This window comes from Chelonia mydas, chromosome 2, assembly GCF_015237465.2.
Source record: "Chelonia mydas isolate rCheMyd1 chromosome 2, rCheMyd1.pri.v2, whole genome shotgun sequence".
Classification (NCBI taxonomy): Eukaryota; Metazoa; Chordata; order Testudines; family Cheloniidae; genus Chelonia; species Chelonia mydas.
The window spans coordinates 192,289,355-192,308,317 of record NC_057850.1 but is presented as its reverse complement, the minus strand read 5'-3'; the positions used below and the strand labels follow the sequence as shown (position 1 = coordinate 192,308,317).

Below are 18,963 nucleotides of genomic sequence, written 5' to 3'. Positions count from 1 at the left end.
CACAACTCAAAGATCAGTGACAAACACAGTGTGTGGGAATCATAATTTTGCAGTGCTTGTTGTACATTTAATAGATGCATTGGTGTACGTCTGTGAATGAAATGCTGTCAACCAGTGCACAATTCCTAACAAGGCCCAAAACAGCAGGGCCAGCCAGAGCACAGTACACCACAATGCATTACTGTGGCTCATTGGTAAAGTGCTCTTTCAAAGCCTCCCTGAGACACATAGCTCCACAGTGAGCTCTTCTAATAGCCCTTGTGCCTGGCTGTTCAAACTCAGCAGACAGCTGCTCCACCTCAGCCATCCACCCCAGCATCAGCTTCCCCCCGCCCTTTGCTTCACAGCTATTATACAGGACACAGCAGGCAGCTATAACCATTGTGATGTTCTTTTCACTGAAATCCAATCTTGTGAGTAAACAACACCAGTGTCCCTTCAATCTACAGAAAGCACATTTAATTCTCATTCTCCATCAGCCGAGCTGGTAGTTGAATCTTTCTGTGGTGCTGTCAAGGTGGCTGGTGTATGCTTCACAGGCCAAGGGAGCCAGGGGTAGGCTGGGTCCCCCAGGGTCACTACTGGTATTTCAACATTGACAATGGTAATCCAGCAGTTGGGAAAGAAAGTCGCTGTTTGTAGCTTTCTGAAGAGTCCTGTTTTCTTAAAGATGCAAGTGTCGTGAACCTTCCCCAACCAGCAAATGCTGATTGGGTGAAGCGTCCCTGGTGATCCACGGACGCTTGCATAGCCATAGAAAAGCAGTGCTTTCTGTTGGTGTTCTCTGCGGCAAGGTGGTCTGGTGTCAGAATAGGGATATACGTGCCATCTATTGCTCCACCACAATTGGGGAATCCTACTGCTGCAAATCCATCCACTACATCCTGCACATTGCTGAGAGTCAATTCTGCTCACCAGGAGACTATTAATGGCCCTGTACACTTGCGTGACAGCAGCCCCCGCAGGGATTTTCCAGTTCCAAAATGATTTCCCTCTGATGGATAGAAATCCAGCGTTGCAAGTTTCCACCGTGCAATCGCCACTCACTTCTCCGCTGTTAGTGCAGCTCTCATTCCGGTGTCCCGGCGCTGCGGGGCGGGATGAGCTCGGCACACAGATCCAGGAATGTGGCCTTCTACACCTGAAAGTTCTGCAGCCACAACTCTCCTTCCCAAGCTTGCACTACAATGCGATCCCGCCACTCAGGGCTCGATTCTCGGGCCCAGAATCGGCGCTCCACCATCTGCAGTTGCTTTGCGAATGCCACCAACAACCTTGATTGGTTCTTGCCATGTCCCACAGCAATCTGCCTTCCAGGAAATCGACATGGTCAGTTCCTCTTACAGCTCTGCAAATACCGGAGGATCATGCATCCTGTACTTGCAAACACTCATGACAATAATGCAGAGCTGTGCAGGGTCCATTCTTTTGTCAGGCATGGTGGACAGCGAGGAGGGCTACATGGGTTATGGTATTTTTAGAAAAGGTATGAAAATTAGGGCTGTTGATAACATTATGGGATGGAGACAGCTGCGCACTGGAAAATTAACCTCTTGCTCCCAGTCACCACTGCATGGCTCGTTTCTGCCCCACCATGCATTGCCAAAACTTCCCAAAAGACAGTGTACTGGATGGTTGCACATGCTACACCACATTGACACAATCACTCCTGGTGAGTCTGCAGGGCAGCCCAGTATGCATGTGCACAAATGATATAGTAACTGCGGTGGCTTTATGCTGACGTAACTTGTCAACCAAAGTCTGTAGTGTAGACATGGCCTCAGTTACACAACTGTAAATTTTTCTCTAATGTAGACAAGGCCTGAGGGCTTGTCTATTCTTAAAATGTTACAGTGGTATAGCTTCAGTGATGCAACTGCGCTGCTTTAGTGTAGACACTATCTATACCGATGGGAACGGTTCTCCTGTTGGTGCAGGTAAATCACCTCCCTGGGTGGGGGTAGTTAGGCTGACAGAAGATTTCTTCCATTGACCTAGCACTTTCTAGGCCGGGGGTTAGGTTGGCATAGCTACATCTCTTAGGGGGTGTGGATTTTTCAGGCCCCTGAGAGCCGTACCTATGCCATTGTAAATTTTCCGTATAGACTAGCCCTCTCAAAGAAGCAGCCGTGTCTCTCACTACCTTGGAGTAACTGCCAAACTTTGCTTCTGGATGAAAATGTCCCCCTAAACAGGCTTAGAGGTACACAATATTAATGTGCACCCAAAGGCTGGCTGGAAGCAGTCTCCTACTCATCCTGTCTCCCGGCATCACCATCTTGCGCCAGTTAGGACCCCGTTATGCTAGGTGCTGTGCAAATGCTTAGGGAGGAGCAGAGGTGAGGTGATCTGGAGCCAGGCGTGGGGTGGGGAGCGGCCGGTGGGTGCTCTGCACCCACCAAATTTTTCCTGTGGGTGGTCCAGCCCCGGAGCACCCAGGGAGTCAACGCCTAAGGCGCCACTTTTGATGTGATCGGTGGGGGAGCAGCCGCTCCCCCTGCTCCCACCCTAGCTACGCTCCCCCGCCCCTAGGAGCCAGGGGGACCTGCCGGATGCTTCCTGGGAGCTGCCCCAGGTAAGCATCTCTGGGACTTCCCACCTCACCCCCCGGCAGGTGGCTCTGGCTCTTAGGGATGGGGTGGGCACCCACTACAGTGGCCCACGAGACCCTCCTGTCCGGTTCTGGGGGCAGTCAGGGGATGGGGAGGGGGGTGGGTGGCGCAGGGGGCATCAAGGAATGCGGGGGGCTTGGATGGGGCAGGAGTCCTGGGGGGCGGGTATGGGCAACAACCCCCTCGTGGGGTGAGGAGGAAACCCGTTAAGATTTTGGCAGCTCATCAGTGCGTACATATCAACGGGTTGTGCAGTCAGGAGAAGCTCTTCATTTACTGCCAGAGACACAACAGAGACAGTTGCAATAATGGACAGTCCCAGAAATGCTTCAACGCTGAACCCAAAAAGCCAATGGTTTTTAAAAATGGATTTAAGCATGGCTCACTTCTGCTCTCAAAATTAACTCTGAAAATGGCATTTTGGCCTCCCTGTTCAGGGTATGTCTGTGCTTGCTAGATCACACATGCTTAATTTACAAGGAAAAAGTTTCTTTGCTAAGCTAGCCCTGCAACCTCAGCCTTGAATCTCAAAAGCAAGCTGGGCTTTTTGTGGCTTGTGCATCCCACTCACAAATACAGATTCTGCCGTACAAATTATGCTGTCTCTTATACCTGTGTCAACCCCACTGATCTTAATAGAGTTTGTACAGGTCTTACAGCTTTGCCTTTGTAACAGAAATCAGTGCATATTGACCTCTACCATGTGACAGGGATGTAACCTTATATAAGCTGACCTATATCAGGTTACTGAGGCCAGGAAATAAAGTTCAGTCTCTTACTAGCACTTTCTTTTATTTGTGTCTGAATTAAACTAAATTTTTAGCAAAAATGGAGCAAATGAAGCCTCCTGAATCCCAGTCTAGAAGTAACAGTGGCAGAGAACTGGAGAAAGATGACTGCAGTGTTTATACATTTTCCTAAAAGCAAGTGGTAACGAAGAGAGATCAGGGTTCTATTCCTTGCTCTAAATCTTGCAAATCACTTAGCCAGATTATGGAAAGATATTTAAGAGCCTAAGGAAGCAGTTGGGTGCCATGGTGCTTTTGAAAATCCCACTAGGCACCTATTTGCATCTTTAGACACCTAAATACCTTTATCAGTCTGGCCCTTACTTTCTCTGTGCCTCGGTTCTCCCTCTGTGAAATTGGGATAAAACTTTCCTATTTCACTGGGGGGTTGTGGAGATGAACACAGTAAAGATTATTAGGCACTCAGGCCCAGATCCACATTGAAATAAATGGAAATTAGGAACCTAAATACTTGTGGGGATCTGGGCCTCTGATAGTACAGTACTGGAGGCCATATAAGTGCTGGGTTAGACAGGAGAGGGTGAAAGGTGAATTTCCCCACACTGCTGCGTATGGTGTGCCCAGAGACGTCGTAGATCTACAGTACATTGCAGTAAAAGTCTTAAGGAGACTTCAGAATCTTAGACAGTCAGTGTCGAGAATGCTTTGATCATGCAAGAATGTCCTTTGAGAAGACCAGCTGCCAGGTGGTCACTTAAAGATTTTTATTTCCTGGCTCCACTCACATGATATGGGTCAGTGTTACAAAAGGTTATCCTTCTGTCACGTGGTTGGGGCCAGTGAGTATCCACTGATTCTCCTGGCTACTGCTATAGGAGTCCACTGGCTAACGTTACAGCTTCGTAATTGGAACTTAGCAATTTTGTTGATGAAAGGTGAGACGCAATAAGATGCAGATCACTATCTCGTAGCTCTGTTAGCTTTACTGGGTTGAAAAGAGTGGACAGAAATGAACACTTATTTTTACCACTAAAGGCAGCAGATATGACTTGGATTACACGCAGATGGCAAACTTGTTGAGTAAGAAGAAGTCGTTTTTCCAGGCTCACTTAGAGTAGAACTGTAATCTTTTAAAATTAAGCTTTTTTACTGATCTTTTTTCTGTACCATGATGCCCTAGATCTACGCACTCTCCCTAGATTCAAAGACAGTTATCACACAGTGTAAGACAGGTAATGTGGGCCCATATGTTATGTCACTTAAAAAAATTGTAAAATTATCTTGTTAGTAATGAGCCTTTCATACTTCTATCAGATCTGGTCTATGCCTAAAATTCACACCCCCTGAAAGACGTAGTTAAGATGACCTAAGCTCCAGTGTAGACTGTAGAACCATCTGTAGAATTCTTCTGTCCACCTAGCTACCGCCTCTGGAGGAGGTGGATACGATCCAGCGGCATAGCTGCACCTATGCTGCTCCTGTGCTTGTAGTGTAGACATACCCTAAGGCCGTGTCTACACTGCAAAATTATGTTGACCTAACTTACATCGGCATACAGCCACTGCAGTTATTAAATTGCTTGTGTGTGTGCACACTTGGCTCCTTGTGTCAGCGGTGCACATCCGCACCAGGAGCGCTTGTATTGTTAATAGGGGGCATTGTGGGATGGCTCCTGAAAACCAGTAACAGTCGACATAAGCAATGCAGTGTCTGCCTAATTGCATTGACCACGACTCTACACCGGTCAGGGAGGTGGTGTTACTAAATTGGCATCGAGAGGCACTTATGTCGGCGGGAACCAAATTTGACTGAAGACACTTCCACAGATAGGTTGATGTAAGGCAGCTTATGACAACCTAACCGTGTAGTGTGAACCAGGCCTAAGGCCTGGGCTACACTGGGGGGGGGGGCGCGGGAGCGGGAGGTTTCAAACTATGATATGCAACTTCCGCTACGCTATTCGCCGAAGTCGAAGTGTCTTAGTTCGAGTTACCTGGCCATCACCAGGTGGCAAGTCAACTGCGGTGGCTCCCCCGTCAACTCCACTTACTTCTCCTGCCAAAGTGGAGTACAGGCATCGATTCGGGGATCAATTTATCGTGTCTAGACGAGACGCGATAAATCGATCCCCGATAGATCGATCACTACCCGCCGAGCCGGCAGGTAGTGAAGGTGTACCCTAAGGCTGAGGTCAGAGTTTAGCATGGGGTTCCCACTTTTCTGCCAGATGTACTGACATGGAAATCATCTGCACTCTTAATTGCTGCTTTGTTGAGGCAATTGTTGCCTGAGTGTATCTGCGTATGCTAATTTAAAAGAGACAGTAGGCCAATTCAGTTCTGTCGTCAGTTAAAACAAAACTAACACTTGAACAACCTCACTATTCATTTGTAAATCAAGCTAGTTGTATTGCAATATCTCGGACAAACTGAGAAGTTTAACCACAGAGTGATGAATCACTTATGTGACCCATCACCATAGTACCCAGTCACCAGTTGTTAAGTTTCATAGTTTCTTTTTGGTGACCATTACACTGACAAATTTGTTTACATATTGGATTGAAAACTGGGTTTACAATGTTCACCTTTGAATTTTGGTTTAAAACACATATAAAACAATGGTGTAATCCTGATTAGTAGAAAATTGAGAAAAAAATGTAAAGTTTATAGAATAGTCTGGAAGATTTTCCTGAGTGATATAACTTGTGGCACAGAAACTTGCCAGCGTAGACAGACGCTGAGTAAGTTTCCCAGACCTGAATAAGAGCTCCGTGTAAATTCAAAAGCTTGTCTCTCTCACCAAGAGAAGTTGGCCCAATAAAAGAGATACTACCTCACCTATCTTCTCTGTCTACTATTTAAATTGACCAGAGACACATAGGGTTGGAGAAAGGAAATATTATCATCTCCATTTTACATATGGCTAATTGAGTTTCGGACAAATTAAGTGACTTGCCCAAGGAAATCAGTGTCAGCGCTGGGAATTGAGCACGGATCTTCAGTGTCGCAGTTTTGTTCCTCATTCACAATAGCATTTTTCTTCTCCAAGTGTGCTGCTTTTTGGGTCTAATCTTGTCCCCCTTAGACTAATAAGAATTGCTAGACCTGGTTCCTTATTTTCAATTTGATGGCTGTGAGTTGGGCTTATTATTAAGTGTTCAGTGATGTTGTTACGTTAAGTGATTTTGACAGATATATTATTTGAAACATGCTGTAGGAATTTGACATGGTATATAATAATGATCTAATGCAGGGGTTCTCAACCTTTTTCTTTCTGAGGCCTCCCCCAACATGCTATAAAAATTCCACGGCCCACCTGTGCCACAATTACTGGTTTTCTGCATATCCAGTTGATTAGCAAGCAGGGGAATGGCCTGGGTCCCAACACTGCAGGTGGCCCCATGAAGCTAAGTTGCTCAGGCTTCGGCTTTAACCCGGGGTGGCAGGGTTTGGACGTGAGCTTCAGCTTCCTGCTGTGGGCTCCAGTGAATCTAACGCCAGCCCCGCTCTCTGGTTTATTTTGACGGACCCCCCTGAAACCTGCTCAGGGCCCCCTTGGGGGCCCTGGACCCCTGGTTGAGAAACACTGATCTAAAGAATCATGTTTAGCTTTTCAACAAACAGAAAAGGATAACTTTGGCTCTCTGAAGTAGAAAACCACATTATAAAAGTTTAATGTAGATATTTAATCTTCTGGTGTCCCTTATGAAAATGCAAGGCCTCTTCCCATAATAAAAGTCAGCCTGAGGACTATTTTTTTTTTGTTTTTTGGCCTTCAGCCCAGGTCATGTAGTTACAATATACGGTGATTAGTTGATTCTGAATTCCCCCTCCCCTTTTTTGAGACCTAAGCTGTCTTGTAGAGCTGTACTATGTCATGAATAAAATCAGTGCTCGAAAAATTATGACCATGAGTTAAAATGAAATAAGTAATGTAACGTTCTAGATTAAAGACAGATGTGTGCAGCTGACAAGACGTGAGCTCATTAGAAGGGGGAGGGGAAAAAGGAGGACCTGGAAAGTAAAAAATAAATAAATAAAAGTACTTCGAGACATCTAAACATTTAGATGTATTGTCTCCATACGGGCCAATCCTGGTAGCTTTTATTTCAACCCCAGTGCATTGTGTTCATGCATAAAATATACAGAAGAAATGAGGATGGTGATAGTACTGGTGCCCCAGTTTATGAACAAAAATTTAAGCTGATGGATCACAACCTGGTTTTTTTTTTCTTTTTAAACCGAGCATGTTTGCCTGGTTTGAGTTAATTATGGTGCTGTGTAAATGGAATACGCGTGATTTGCTGTGTATTTAAAATCCTCATTCACTGTAATGGTCAAGCAGACAGCTTCAGGGACTGAGAGGGGAACAGATCTGCAAGAGTTTTTTTTTTCTAACAAAACATCTTTGTTTAAAAAAAGCAAACAAAATCAAAGTCTTTACCTATGGTATCTCCCTTTGTTTTCATCCCATTGTCCATGGTCGGCACCTGTTGTCTATATGGTAAGAATAGCAGGGATTCATAGCCCAGCAACAGTACTCAGCCAGAATCCCGTGTGACCGGGTCAAACACATACTCCCTCTCGGGTCATGGCCAGGTTACTAAGTCAAGGCTGGCAAGTCTCCGTGATAATGTTTTCTTTTTCTCTCACTCTTTTTTTTGTCTTCCAAACCAGATTTTTTTCTTAACCCCCCCCTCCCACCTCATAACAGTGCAAACTATTTGTTTAAGTATGACAGATTCAAAGCACTTTATTATTAAACAAAATTGGGAGGGGGGCAGGAGTCAGTGATATTTTGAATTTAATTTGATGATATAGTTTTGAACGGCATATGAAAGAAATAAATTTGTATGGAAACAAATGAAACCCACTTTTCCACTGTCTAGATTTTTACTGGAAGATGATTAAAGGCAGACTCTTTTTCCAGACTAGACATAAAAATTAAATGATCTACGGTATATAGTTATTTTTGCAAATGTTTGGAGGCTTATAAATAACGTCTACAATGAAATGCACACATACAAGAGGCAGAGAATCTGTTTCTAATTACTTGTACTTTAGCTGAACTTTGGCGTTTCCTTTGACTTTCTGCCTAATGTATGTGAGCTGTGTGCCTTGCACTCCAGCAGTGAATTCACACAAAAAGAAAAAAGAAAAAAAGAAATACAGACTGACTCTTCTTGGTGCCAACAAAAATGAGGGTTAACAGAATGTTTTGACCAAATGCAACACTTTTCTATTCACCCCTAATTAGCTGAAATTGCTCCTTCCCACCAGGGACTCAGAACCCAGTGTTCGAAGTTCCCTTGGGGCTATCCAGGAAATGCCATTTGCTTTACAACTTCTTATTCTTTTAAGACTCAGCTGTCCAAAGTGTGCATTAAAATACAGTCTTAATAATCTAAGTTTCTAGTAAAATGAAAGGGGCTTCATAATGCTTGTCTGCTTTTAATCAGCCACAAAATAAAATACCTCTATCTGTCAACATGGTTTAGCTAGCAGTAAATTAGCTCTTATACACTCTCTTAAGGATCTTATCTGCTACTTTATCTAACCTTTAGAAAAAATTTCAAACATGTTAGGAATCATGAAGTAACCTTTTGTATGAGAATCCCTGGATGCTTAAGTGGAACTTGTGTGTTTTGTAAGTTCTTTTATGCTGTATTTTCTCAGGTGAGTTGAGATTCCCAAGTGTCACATCCTCTGCTAACAGCAAGACATTAAAAATCAAGTTTTGTTTTGTTTTCCCCCACTTTGGGGAAATTGTAGGATTACTTTAAAATTGCATTAGCTGGGACTCTACCTTCCTGTCTGTAACACACACACACCTACATACAGAATGCCTTTTTCCCTCCTGCTCGTGCCCAAGCAACGTATGTGAAGTAATAATAATAGTACTTTGTTCCTATACATAACATCTTTCATCCAGACGGGTTTCAGAGTAGCAGCCGTGTTAGTCTGTATCCACAAAAAGAAAAGGAGGACTTGTGGCACCTTAGAGAATAACAAATTTATTTGAGCATAAGCTTTCGTGAGCTACAGCTCACTTCATCAGGTGCAACATCCTTATCTTTCATCCAGTGACTGAAAAGTGGTTTACGAACATGAATCGATTAAGTCTCTGACACCATTCCTGGGAGTTGCCAGCATACCATTTTACAGATAGCCTCCTTGCCTCAGTTTACCTAAGTCCAAGGATCCACAGTAAGTCAGTAACAGACAGAAATAGAGCCCATGTGATCTGAACCCAGGCCCTCTGTGAAACTACAATTCTTGTCTATAACCAAAAATAAACAAGCCCTGTAATTGTTTTCTTGTGACAAATAAAACTCACTGGGCGTTTGTTCTTGTGATACGTGTTTCCAGTGTATGGGCTAAGCCAAGTTTAATAGCAGATATAGCTGAGCTGGTTTGGGAGGTTTATTTCTTGTTCTTGTTGTTCTTTGATTGTTGTATCCATTTTCAAATTGTCTACCTTGGCAATTCTATAGTAGCCTCCTCAGCATCTTCAGTTGCTGACTCTGCTTTGTGCATTTATGAACAGAGCAGGTGTCTCATCTCGTCTAAGTAACACAAGTTCCTGTGGCTTGGCCAGAGTCTGACAGAGCTTTGTTGCGCATATGGTTAGCAATTTGAACACCACCATTGGATGCTGCTTCTTGTTTGGAATAAAACCATCAAAAAAGTAGAAGCAGATCAGAATTATTCCTAAAAGACTGCTTTCTCCAAACTAAAATCATATAAGGATGGCAAGAGTGCTGCTGTTTTACCAAATAACACAACCCTTGTTCCCCATGGGATGTCTAAAATCTGGTTTTTACACTGAGTGAGATAGCTGAATGAGCTAATATAGAACACGTTGTCTGCTGAGATTGCAGCATTTTAGAGCTAAATTTTTATCATTCCAGATACTGATTGGGAGCCACTAAGACGCATGTACTAGCATGAAATAAGGAACAGAATGTTTGAGACCTCTCAAGGGCATTTGATAAATCTAACTTTAATTTAAAAGGACTAATAGATTATTGATTTAAGCAGGATGACTGTGCACAAATCAATAACAGAGTGCTCTGTGTCTATCTTAAATGCTAAAAATGACTATTAAAAGAAAGAATATAGTGGATTTTGTCTCCCTCTTTTTTTTATTAAGAAAAAACTTAAACTTTGCTCTGTAGAGTTGGAACCTGTAGCATGTTGCTTGTAACAGGTTTTGCTAAGGTGTCAGTGAATTCTGAAGAATGCAGGTTGGGAATGAATCCAGATGTAATACAAATGTAACGTTTTAAAAATGTGGAAACCATCTTGGACAGTAAATCTTGTCCAAAAAGTTCTGTTGACTAATATTCTTTAGTGTTCACTTTTAAGACTCTTGAGAGTTAGCTCTGTGGATAATATCTAATGTTTCTGGATGGATACAAGTTCATAGGTTACATCATTTCTATGTATCTGTTGAAAAATTAGAGGTGTTTGTCCGAGAAGCCGCAGAACACCTTACTGAAACAAGGAAACGTATTGCACATCTACAGTAAATATGAATGATGATGATGGTGTATCAGAGAAAACTAATGCAGATGCTTTGAAAAGATCAAATTCACATCTTTTATCCTGCTTCACAGAGCCTTCATGTTGTTTCACAGGAAGGAGTAAACTAATGCCTCAACAGATTCAAAATAAATGTCCATCCAGAAATATTAAGACAGTAAAGTGACAAGATGTCATAATACTTAAATGGCCCCTTTACAAAGTGGTTTACAAACATTAATATCCCATAAGGCAGATAAATAAGTGTTACTGCATTATGTCAGTTGTACAGATAGTAGAAACTGTAAGATTAGAACTTGCTGTGCTCCCAGTCCTATGCTTAAATCATCAGTCTCTTAACGCACATTGATGACTTTCTATATCCTTCCATGACAAACTTGCATCCTGAAAATGCTATCTCTGTTGTGGAAGTAGGTGAGAGACTTCATAGCATGTTTAGCTAAAAGATAGATGTTGAATGGATAGATATTTCACAAGTCATTTTGCATCAAAGACCAAATTCTGTGCTCAGATGTGTGCACCCATAGCTCATGTTTAATTCCAAGGGCAGAATGTAGAATATGATCTAAATTCTGTCCTCTGATGCCCAAATTAATTTCCTAGTCTAGTCTAAAGGATTTGTGTTGGGGGTATCTTAGCGTGGAATTTGGCCCAGCATGTGGATCTGATGCCATGTGCCTTTTGGAATATGGGATGGCAAGATTATGGAAGGGTCTGAATTTATGCATCCTATTCATTTAAAAAAATACATCTTTGTTTAGGGAGACAGGATGTGGATCTGATGGCATCTCTTCTTAAATTTTGTGAAGAAAGCCAAACATATGCTTGTGATACACAATTATAGTAGCTGTAAAGGGATAAATAATAGAGTATATAAAAGTCAAAGGTAATGCACTAAAATGGTGTTTTTTCTTTTCTTTTCTTTTCTTTTCTCTTTTGTAGCTATCGAAACTCAGAGCACCAGTTCTGAAGAACTTGTCCCAAGCCCACCTTCACCGCTTCCTCCCCCTCGTGTTTACAAGCCCTGTTTTGTCTGTCAAGACAAGTCATCTGGATATCATTATGGCGTCAGTGCCTGTGAGGGATGCAAGGTGAGTACCAAAACCCCACTGGTATTTTGTTAGAAAGCCCTACGTTTCTTTTAGAGATGGGCTAAGCAGATTAGTTTCAAACTGGATAGTTTGCCTGCTTGAATTAACTCTGACTTACTGAGTAAGGCCAGACAAGTGGTTGTCATTCCTGGAGTAACCTGTCCTCTCCACCCTTACAGCAGTATATGATTGGCTGACATGAGGATGTAATTGGAAGTACATCTTTTTAGATGTGGTGCTTTGCAGAATGATGTAAAAACACATGATGGCTCCTTCTCTTAATGCGTTGTGTTCACCGGTAAATTAAGTATTGCACTGGAAGGTGGGGTTCACATGTTTATTTGTTGTCATTAGTTCGTCCTCTCTGTTATACTTTTATGTAGTATACTGCCTATAGTAAGTTTAGAGATGTGAAGGTCAAATATGGATCTGAACCTTCCCAGAGTTCAGCAGAATTGAGATCTTTGGTGTTGGCTCAACCCTTTACACAGTTAAGGGCCAGCATGAAGTTAAAATATGAATATGCTTCCAAACTTTCCAAAAATGTATCAGTGGTCAGATATGGGGTTTGGTTACGGAACACAGACAAAGCAGAATGGCAGCTGTAAAACTAACTTTGACAGACTACAAAGTAGAAATAAGGATGTGTTTGCCAGCTACTTTTCAACATTGTGATTGTCAGTATTTTAGTTGAATCGCCATGAATATTTTTACATACACAGTTTGTGGTGAATCCATGGCATCTGGGAATTGGAGTACTAGAGTATATACTTGCAGAGACTGAACGTGCATCCGAGAGGTTATGTGAGCTGAACCCGGTGTGTGTTTGAGAGAGAATACATAGAACAGTTAGAGGAGGGTATTGTGCAACATGATCATCTGATAGCCACATTTTTTTCTAGCAATGTTAGAGGGACATATGAAAATACATGGGGGAAATTATGAAGAAAAGGTGCCTACGTAGGAGTTATATGGGTTTTGGTTTTATTAGTGATCGGTACCTACTGTGCAATACCTGTTTTGGTGTGTGAGAATGGTTATAGAGCCGAAGTACTCTCAACATTATTGTATTTTGAAATCTGGTTCTGTAGTCCACACGAGTGTGCTTTCATTTCCTACACAAGTGCATGTACATGTGCTCGTACACACATACAGAGCTAAGTTTAGTGATGTTTTTTAGGCAGTCTAGTCAAGTCCTGCCAGATATGAGCAGCCAGTGTGGCAAGAGCAACAGCGTGCAGGCACGGACAGTGGTGGGTGCTACTGTACAAAAGGTTTGTTGATGTTTGTTGCACAGAACAGTCTCAGTCTTGCAGCATGATTGTCCCACAAATGCAGTGGGAAGACCTGAGTGCAGGACAAGGAATGATATTAGTATAGGATAACACACCTTGTGATCATTCTCTTCTCTACTAACACACACTAATTATGGTATCTGGAGGTAACACACTATAAAAATGATAAAATATTTTAACCTTCCATTTAAAACATCTGCATTTATTAAAAGAAATGAATAAAATCTATATTTTGGTGTATTCATATGAAATATTGGAATTTGTTACGATTTTGTTATTAGTCAACCACACATTTAGGCCCCAGTTCTGCAGCTTCTTGCATGCAGGGGGTCTGCTGCACCCATAAGGACCCTCTCTCCCCACCCCAGTTGGTTTGAATTATTGTGATTTTGAATTCAGTGATGCTCTGACTTCTTCGGGAAAGAGGTTACAGGATCTCAGCCTGATATTTTTGCTCCATAAATATACCATAAATAGGTATTTGAAAGTTAGCATATAAGATCATCTGTGTTTTAAATTCTCCTTCCAGTGTTGAATTTTTGCTTGTATTCCCTGGCCGTGTTCTCAGATATTGTAGTGCTGTGGTTGTTGCCATGCTGCTGAAATTTCCCTTTCTGTTTGAAAAAGTACAATAGAAACTTGTAAATCTCACTTCACTTAATCGCGAATTTGCTCTTCTTGAGACGGGCACACAAAAATGATGGTATCCCACCCCCTTTTCAGCAAGAATGTAATTGCAGAATGCAAGAGAGAGGTCGCATGTTTCGAAGACTTCATTATTTTTGAAAAATATGTTCAAGTGTACTTATGACATACCAGGGTACAATCCAGACCAATGAATGGCTGTGTCACTTCTGCCCTGTAACCTGCAGTATCTCTCTTTGTTTTCTTTTACAAGGTTTTGCGGATGCAGCCTCTAGCATATTAGTCACTCCCAGCTATGTCTCTTTGTGTGCTGCAGCCACATCTTGGCTCTTACCAGCCTTAAAGATTACCACAGAGTGTCCACAACACACTCCCAGTCCCAGATTTCACGCCCCCAGAAACATATGTCCTGTACTGCCCAGCCCTCTCCTATTGATCGCTGTACTTTAAAACAAACAAAAGGAAGTATTTTTCACACAACGCAGTCAACCTGTGGAATTCCTTGCCAGAGGATGTTGTGAAGGCCAAGACTATAACACCGTTCAAAAAAAGAGCTAGATAAGTTCATGGAGGATAGGTCCATCAATGGATGTTAGCCAGAATGGGCAGGGATGGTGTCCCTAGCCTCTGTTTGCCAGAAGCTGGGAATGGGCGACAGGGGATGGATCACTTGATGATTACCTGTTCTGTTCATTCCCTCTGGGGCACCTGGCATCGGCCACTGTCAGAAGACAGGATACTGGGCTAGATGGACTTTGGTCTGACCCAGTGTGGCCGTTCTTATGTTCCTTTGCCATTTTCTCTGTCTTGGCTTCCATGACTGTATCCTCATATCTTGCTGACTGCTTGTTCAGTGTCCATGTAAATAGCTCCTCATGTCTCTACCTCTCCCGTCCGTTATCACCCAAAGGTCCAGTCTTGGTGCTCTCCTCTCCCTCATCTCTAGATAATCTTATGTCCTCCCATGGTTTCAGTTACTGCCTTCCCATGAATGATTCCCAAATTGACCCTTCTTCCCCTTCTGTCCTTATTTAAATGCCTCTGACATGTCCTCTTTCTTGTCTAACTGCCAGCTCAGACTCAGTCTCTTGAAAACTGAACTCTTCATCCCTGTTCCTTTTTGATCTCCACAAACAACTCCACTATCTTTTCTATTTCCCAGGCTTGCTACCATGATGTCACATTTGACTCTTTACCATATTGATTCTCACTAAGTGCTGTCATTTCTTCACCAGAATCCACCTTCAACCCTCCTTGTCTTCCTTGCCAAAACCCTTGTAAATGCACCGGTCATCTTTCATCTTGATTAACTTGCCCTCTTGCTCCCTCTTCCATTTCTCTCCCTCCCAGCCCCCACTCTCTATTTCAGATTCAACTTTCATCATGCTGTCTTCTAAGATGGGAAATAATTTGCTATCCTCCTCTGTCAAGCTTTCTCTCTTCATCCCTTCTTTACGCAGCCTTTTCAAGCAATCCTTTTTCTTCCTTTTCATCCCTAATTCCCACACCCTCCCTCACCTGAATGGTTGGTCTGTATATTTTAAGCTCGTCCAGACATGGAGTGAGTCATAATCTCTGCTCATAAAATATCATGTAAACATATGTTGCTGTATAAATGATTTTAAATAATAACAACTTCCCCTCGCTTTTTTTTCCTAACCCAAATGCACTAATATGGCCAGTATTTGCCCAAGATTTTCCTAATTGAGAAGTGATTCGGAATGCCTAGATTTTTTTGAGTTCTCTACTTGAGACATCATAAGGGGGGGGTGATTTTCAGAATGTGGGCATTCAGCATTTTCTGAAAAGCAGGCCTCTTTTAGATGTTACAGGTTTGGCACCCAAAATCGTGGCATTTTGTTTTATTTCTGGGTAGTCCACTGCAAGAGCCACAACTATGAAGTCTGCATTATGTCTTGTCTATCCCTTCTTATATTAGATTCTCACAAATGAACTGAAAAGCAAAAGTGTTTGTAAGGGAAATTTCAGAGCTAACTAATTTTTTTCTATATAAAATAACACATACACAGAACCACATTGTGCAGTGTTCATGTTCTCACGTTTAAGTTCTCAATTATGTAAACTGCACAGTATTTCAGACATATCCTTTGGAACTTACTGATGTATTTCATGACCTTCAAATTACAGGATATTATTAAAGGAAAATTGCACTAGTCTCAGAGTGTTGCTAAGAAATTCTTTGCAAAATGAGCAACTCTGATCCACCCAGCTGGGGCAAGTGGTTGTAAGGCTCTTACTGAAAGCTCCACTCTTTGGTACTGACTTCACTCTTCATTGTAGCGAGATCTGCAGAAAAGGGGGATTGAGTGTAGTGAGCTGCTTTCCCAAACAATGTCAGCATTGTGTGGATGAAGAGGAGAAACTGGTGCTCTGGCAGATTCTGCTGTCTGTTAGAGCCTTGTCCCTTGTTCTAAGCATTTAAAAGGCGACATTCCTTTGCTGCCAATACACTGCATGGATTTCTGGCACAAACTTGGTGGGTAGCAAAAGCTGCTGAGAGCAATTTGGATGGGGCGGGGGCGGGGAGGAGGGAGAGTAGACTGCAAAGTGTATAAAGGAGAGTAGTATTTTTGTACTACATGCTGGCAAATTTTTTTTTACCATCAAAGTGTCTGTCTATTGTTCATGTTCATGAACAAAATGTAAATAAATCTGTTTCACAGAGTATTCCCCAAGTCAGCTCTTATCTCAGAAGAAGAGTATCTTCCCCATGTTAGTATTTGTATATAAAACTTCATACATTATGGGGATCAGCAAATTAAAAAAGTAGCTACGTCAATAAATTCCACTGAACTTTGGCTGTGGAAATATTACGCCCACTTGTTTTGCTTCCTCCGTACATCCGAATAAGTAGTTTTATTGCAAAGAGGTCAGACTTTCAGACTGTAGAAAAGAGGCATGAATATGTACAGTGAAGCAAGACTGCAATTTCAGAGGACCAAATCTTACAAAGACAAGATAAGAAATACCCATGGGACCAGGGGAAAAAGAAAAAAAAGAAATATGGAGAAAATTAAACAGTTCTTGCTTTGTTCCAGGTTGTTGATTCATGAGGAGGTCCAGCTGAGTAGAAAACCTGAACAGAAAAATATCCTAATACATATGCTCATGGGTGCACAGTTCTGCTCACGTGAATAGTCTGCCCCAAAGCTTGTAGCACAGTCTGAGTCTCCGGATCCACAGTCCTGTAACTTCTTCCTAAACTAGCATTTCATAACCCTCCTGGAGTTGCCTACATATTCATTATGTTCTCCATGGACGTGTCACTGTGGACACTGAGGCTAACACAGCATTCCCTTTGCAGGGCAATGCCCTTCATGACAAATGCCTTTTTTAAAAATAGGTAACTATTCTCTTAGTCTTTTAAATCAAATTGAGCCAGATTCTGATTTACACTAAGGCTCCTTTAGTTAGTTCTGGGAGTGGAGTGGAGCCTTAAAGTGGTGGATGTATGTGATGACACCAATCCTCCACATGTCTGCCTCCAGCTGTAATGCAATGACATTCGGACCTACTTTAAGGGCCCTTTTACACTGCAAGGTTGGTATACAAGGGTGAATGACAGGTTTCAGAGTAGCAGCCATGTTAGTCTGTATCTACAAAAAGAAAAGGAGTACTTATGGCACCTTAGAGACCAACAAATTTATTTGAGCATAAGCTTTCGTGAGCTACAGCTCACTTCATTGGATGCATGCAGTGGAAAATACAGTGGGGAGATTTTATATTTACAGAGAACATGAAACAATGGGTGTTACCATACACACTGTAACTAGAGTGATCAGGTAAGGTGAGCTATTACCAGCAGGAGAGAAAAAAAACCTTTTGTAGTGATAATCAAGGTGGGCCATTTCCAGCAGTTGACAAGAACGTGTGAGGAACAGTGGGGGGAGAGGGGGAAATAAACATGGGGAAATAGTTTTACTTTGTGTAATGACACATCCACTCCCAGTCTTTATTCAAGCCTAAGTTAATGCTGTCCAGTTTTCAAATTAATTCCAATTCAGCAGTCTCTCGTTGGAGTCTGTTTTTGAAGCTTTTCTGTTGAAAAATTGCCACTTTTAGGTCTGTAATCAAGTGACCAGAGAGATTGAAGTGTTCTCCGACTGGTTTTTGAATGTTATAATTCTTGACGTCTGATTTGTGTCCATTTATTCTTTGGCCAAACCGGACAGTCTGTATGTAAATGTACATGGCAGAGGGGCATTGCTGGCACATGATGGCACATATCACATTGGTAGATGTGCAGGTGAACGAGCCTCTGATAGTGTGGCTGATGTGATTAGGCCCTATGATAGTGTCCCCTGAATAGATATGTGGGCACAGTTGGCAACGGGCTTTGTTGCAAGGATAGGTTCCTGGGTTAGTGTGTGTTGTGTGGTATGTAGACTCCCTTCTCAGGCCCTACACTACTAGCACTCCCAGCTATCTTCGAGACATCACTGACTTCCTGAGGAAACTACAATCCATCGGTGATCTTCCTGAAAACACCATCCTAGCCACTATGGATGTAGAAGCCCTCTACACCAACATTCCACACAAAGGTGGACTACAAGCCGTCAGGAACAGTATCCCTGATAATGTCACAGCAAACCTGGTGGCTGAACTTTGTGACTTTGTCCTCACCCATAACTATTTAACATTTGGGGACAATGTATACCTTCAAATCAGTGGCACTGCTATGGGTACCCCCATGGCCCCACAGTATGCCAACATTTTTATGGCTGACTTAGAACAACGCTTCCTCAGCTCTCGTCCCCTAATGCCTCTACTCTACTGGCGCTACATTGATGACATTTTCATCATCTGGACCCATGGAAAAGAAGCTCTTGAGGAATTCCACCATGATTTCAACTATTTCCATCCCAACATCAACCTCAGCCTGGACCAGTCCACACAAGAGATCCTCTTCCTGGACACTACGGTGCTAATAAGCGATGGTCACATAAACACCACCCTATACCGGAAACCTACTGACCGCTATACTTACCTACATGCCTCCAGCTTTC

At 42.5% G+C, this 18,963-nt stretch overlaps 1 protein-coding gene across 1 annotated transcript in view; it reads left to right on the top strand.

Moving 5' to 3' along the window:
- RARB (retinoic acid receptor beta) overlaps positions 1-18,963 on the top strand; it is a 501,245-nt gene that overhangs the window by 389,101 nt on the left and 93,181 nt on the right. The window contains 1 exon segment of the mRNA XM_043540918.1: positions 11,848-11,996. Within this exon segment, the coding sequence (XP_043396853.1) occupies positions 11,848-11,996 (149 nt within the window).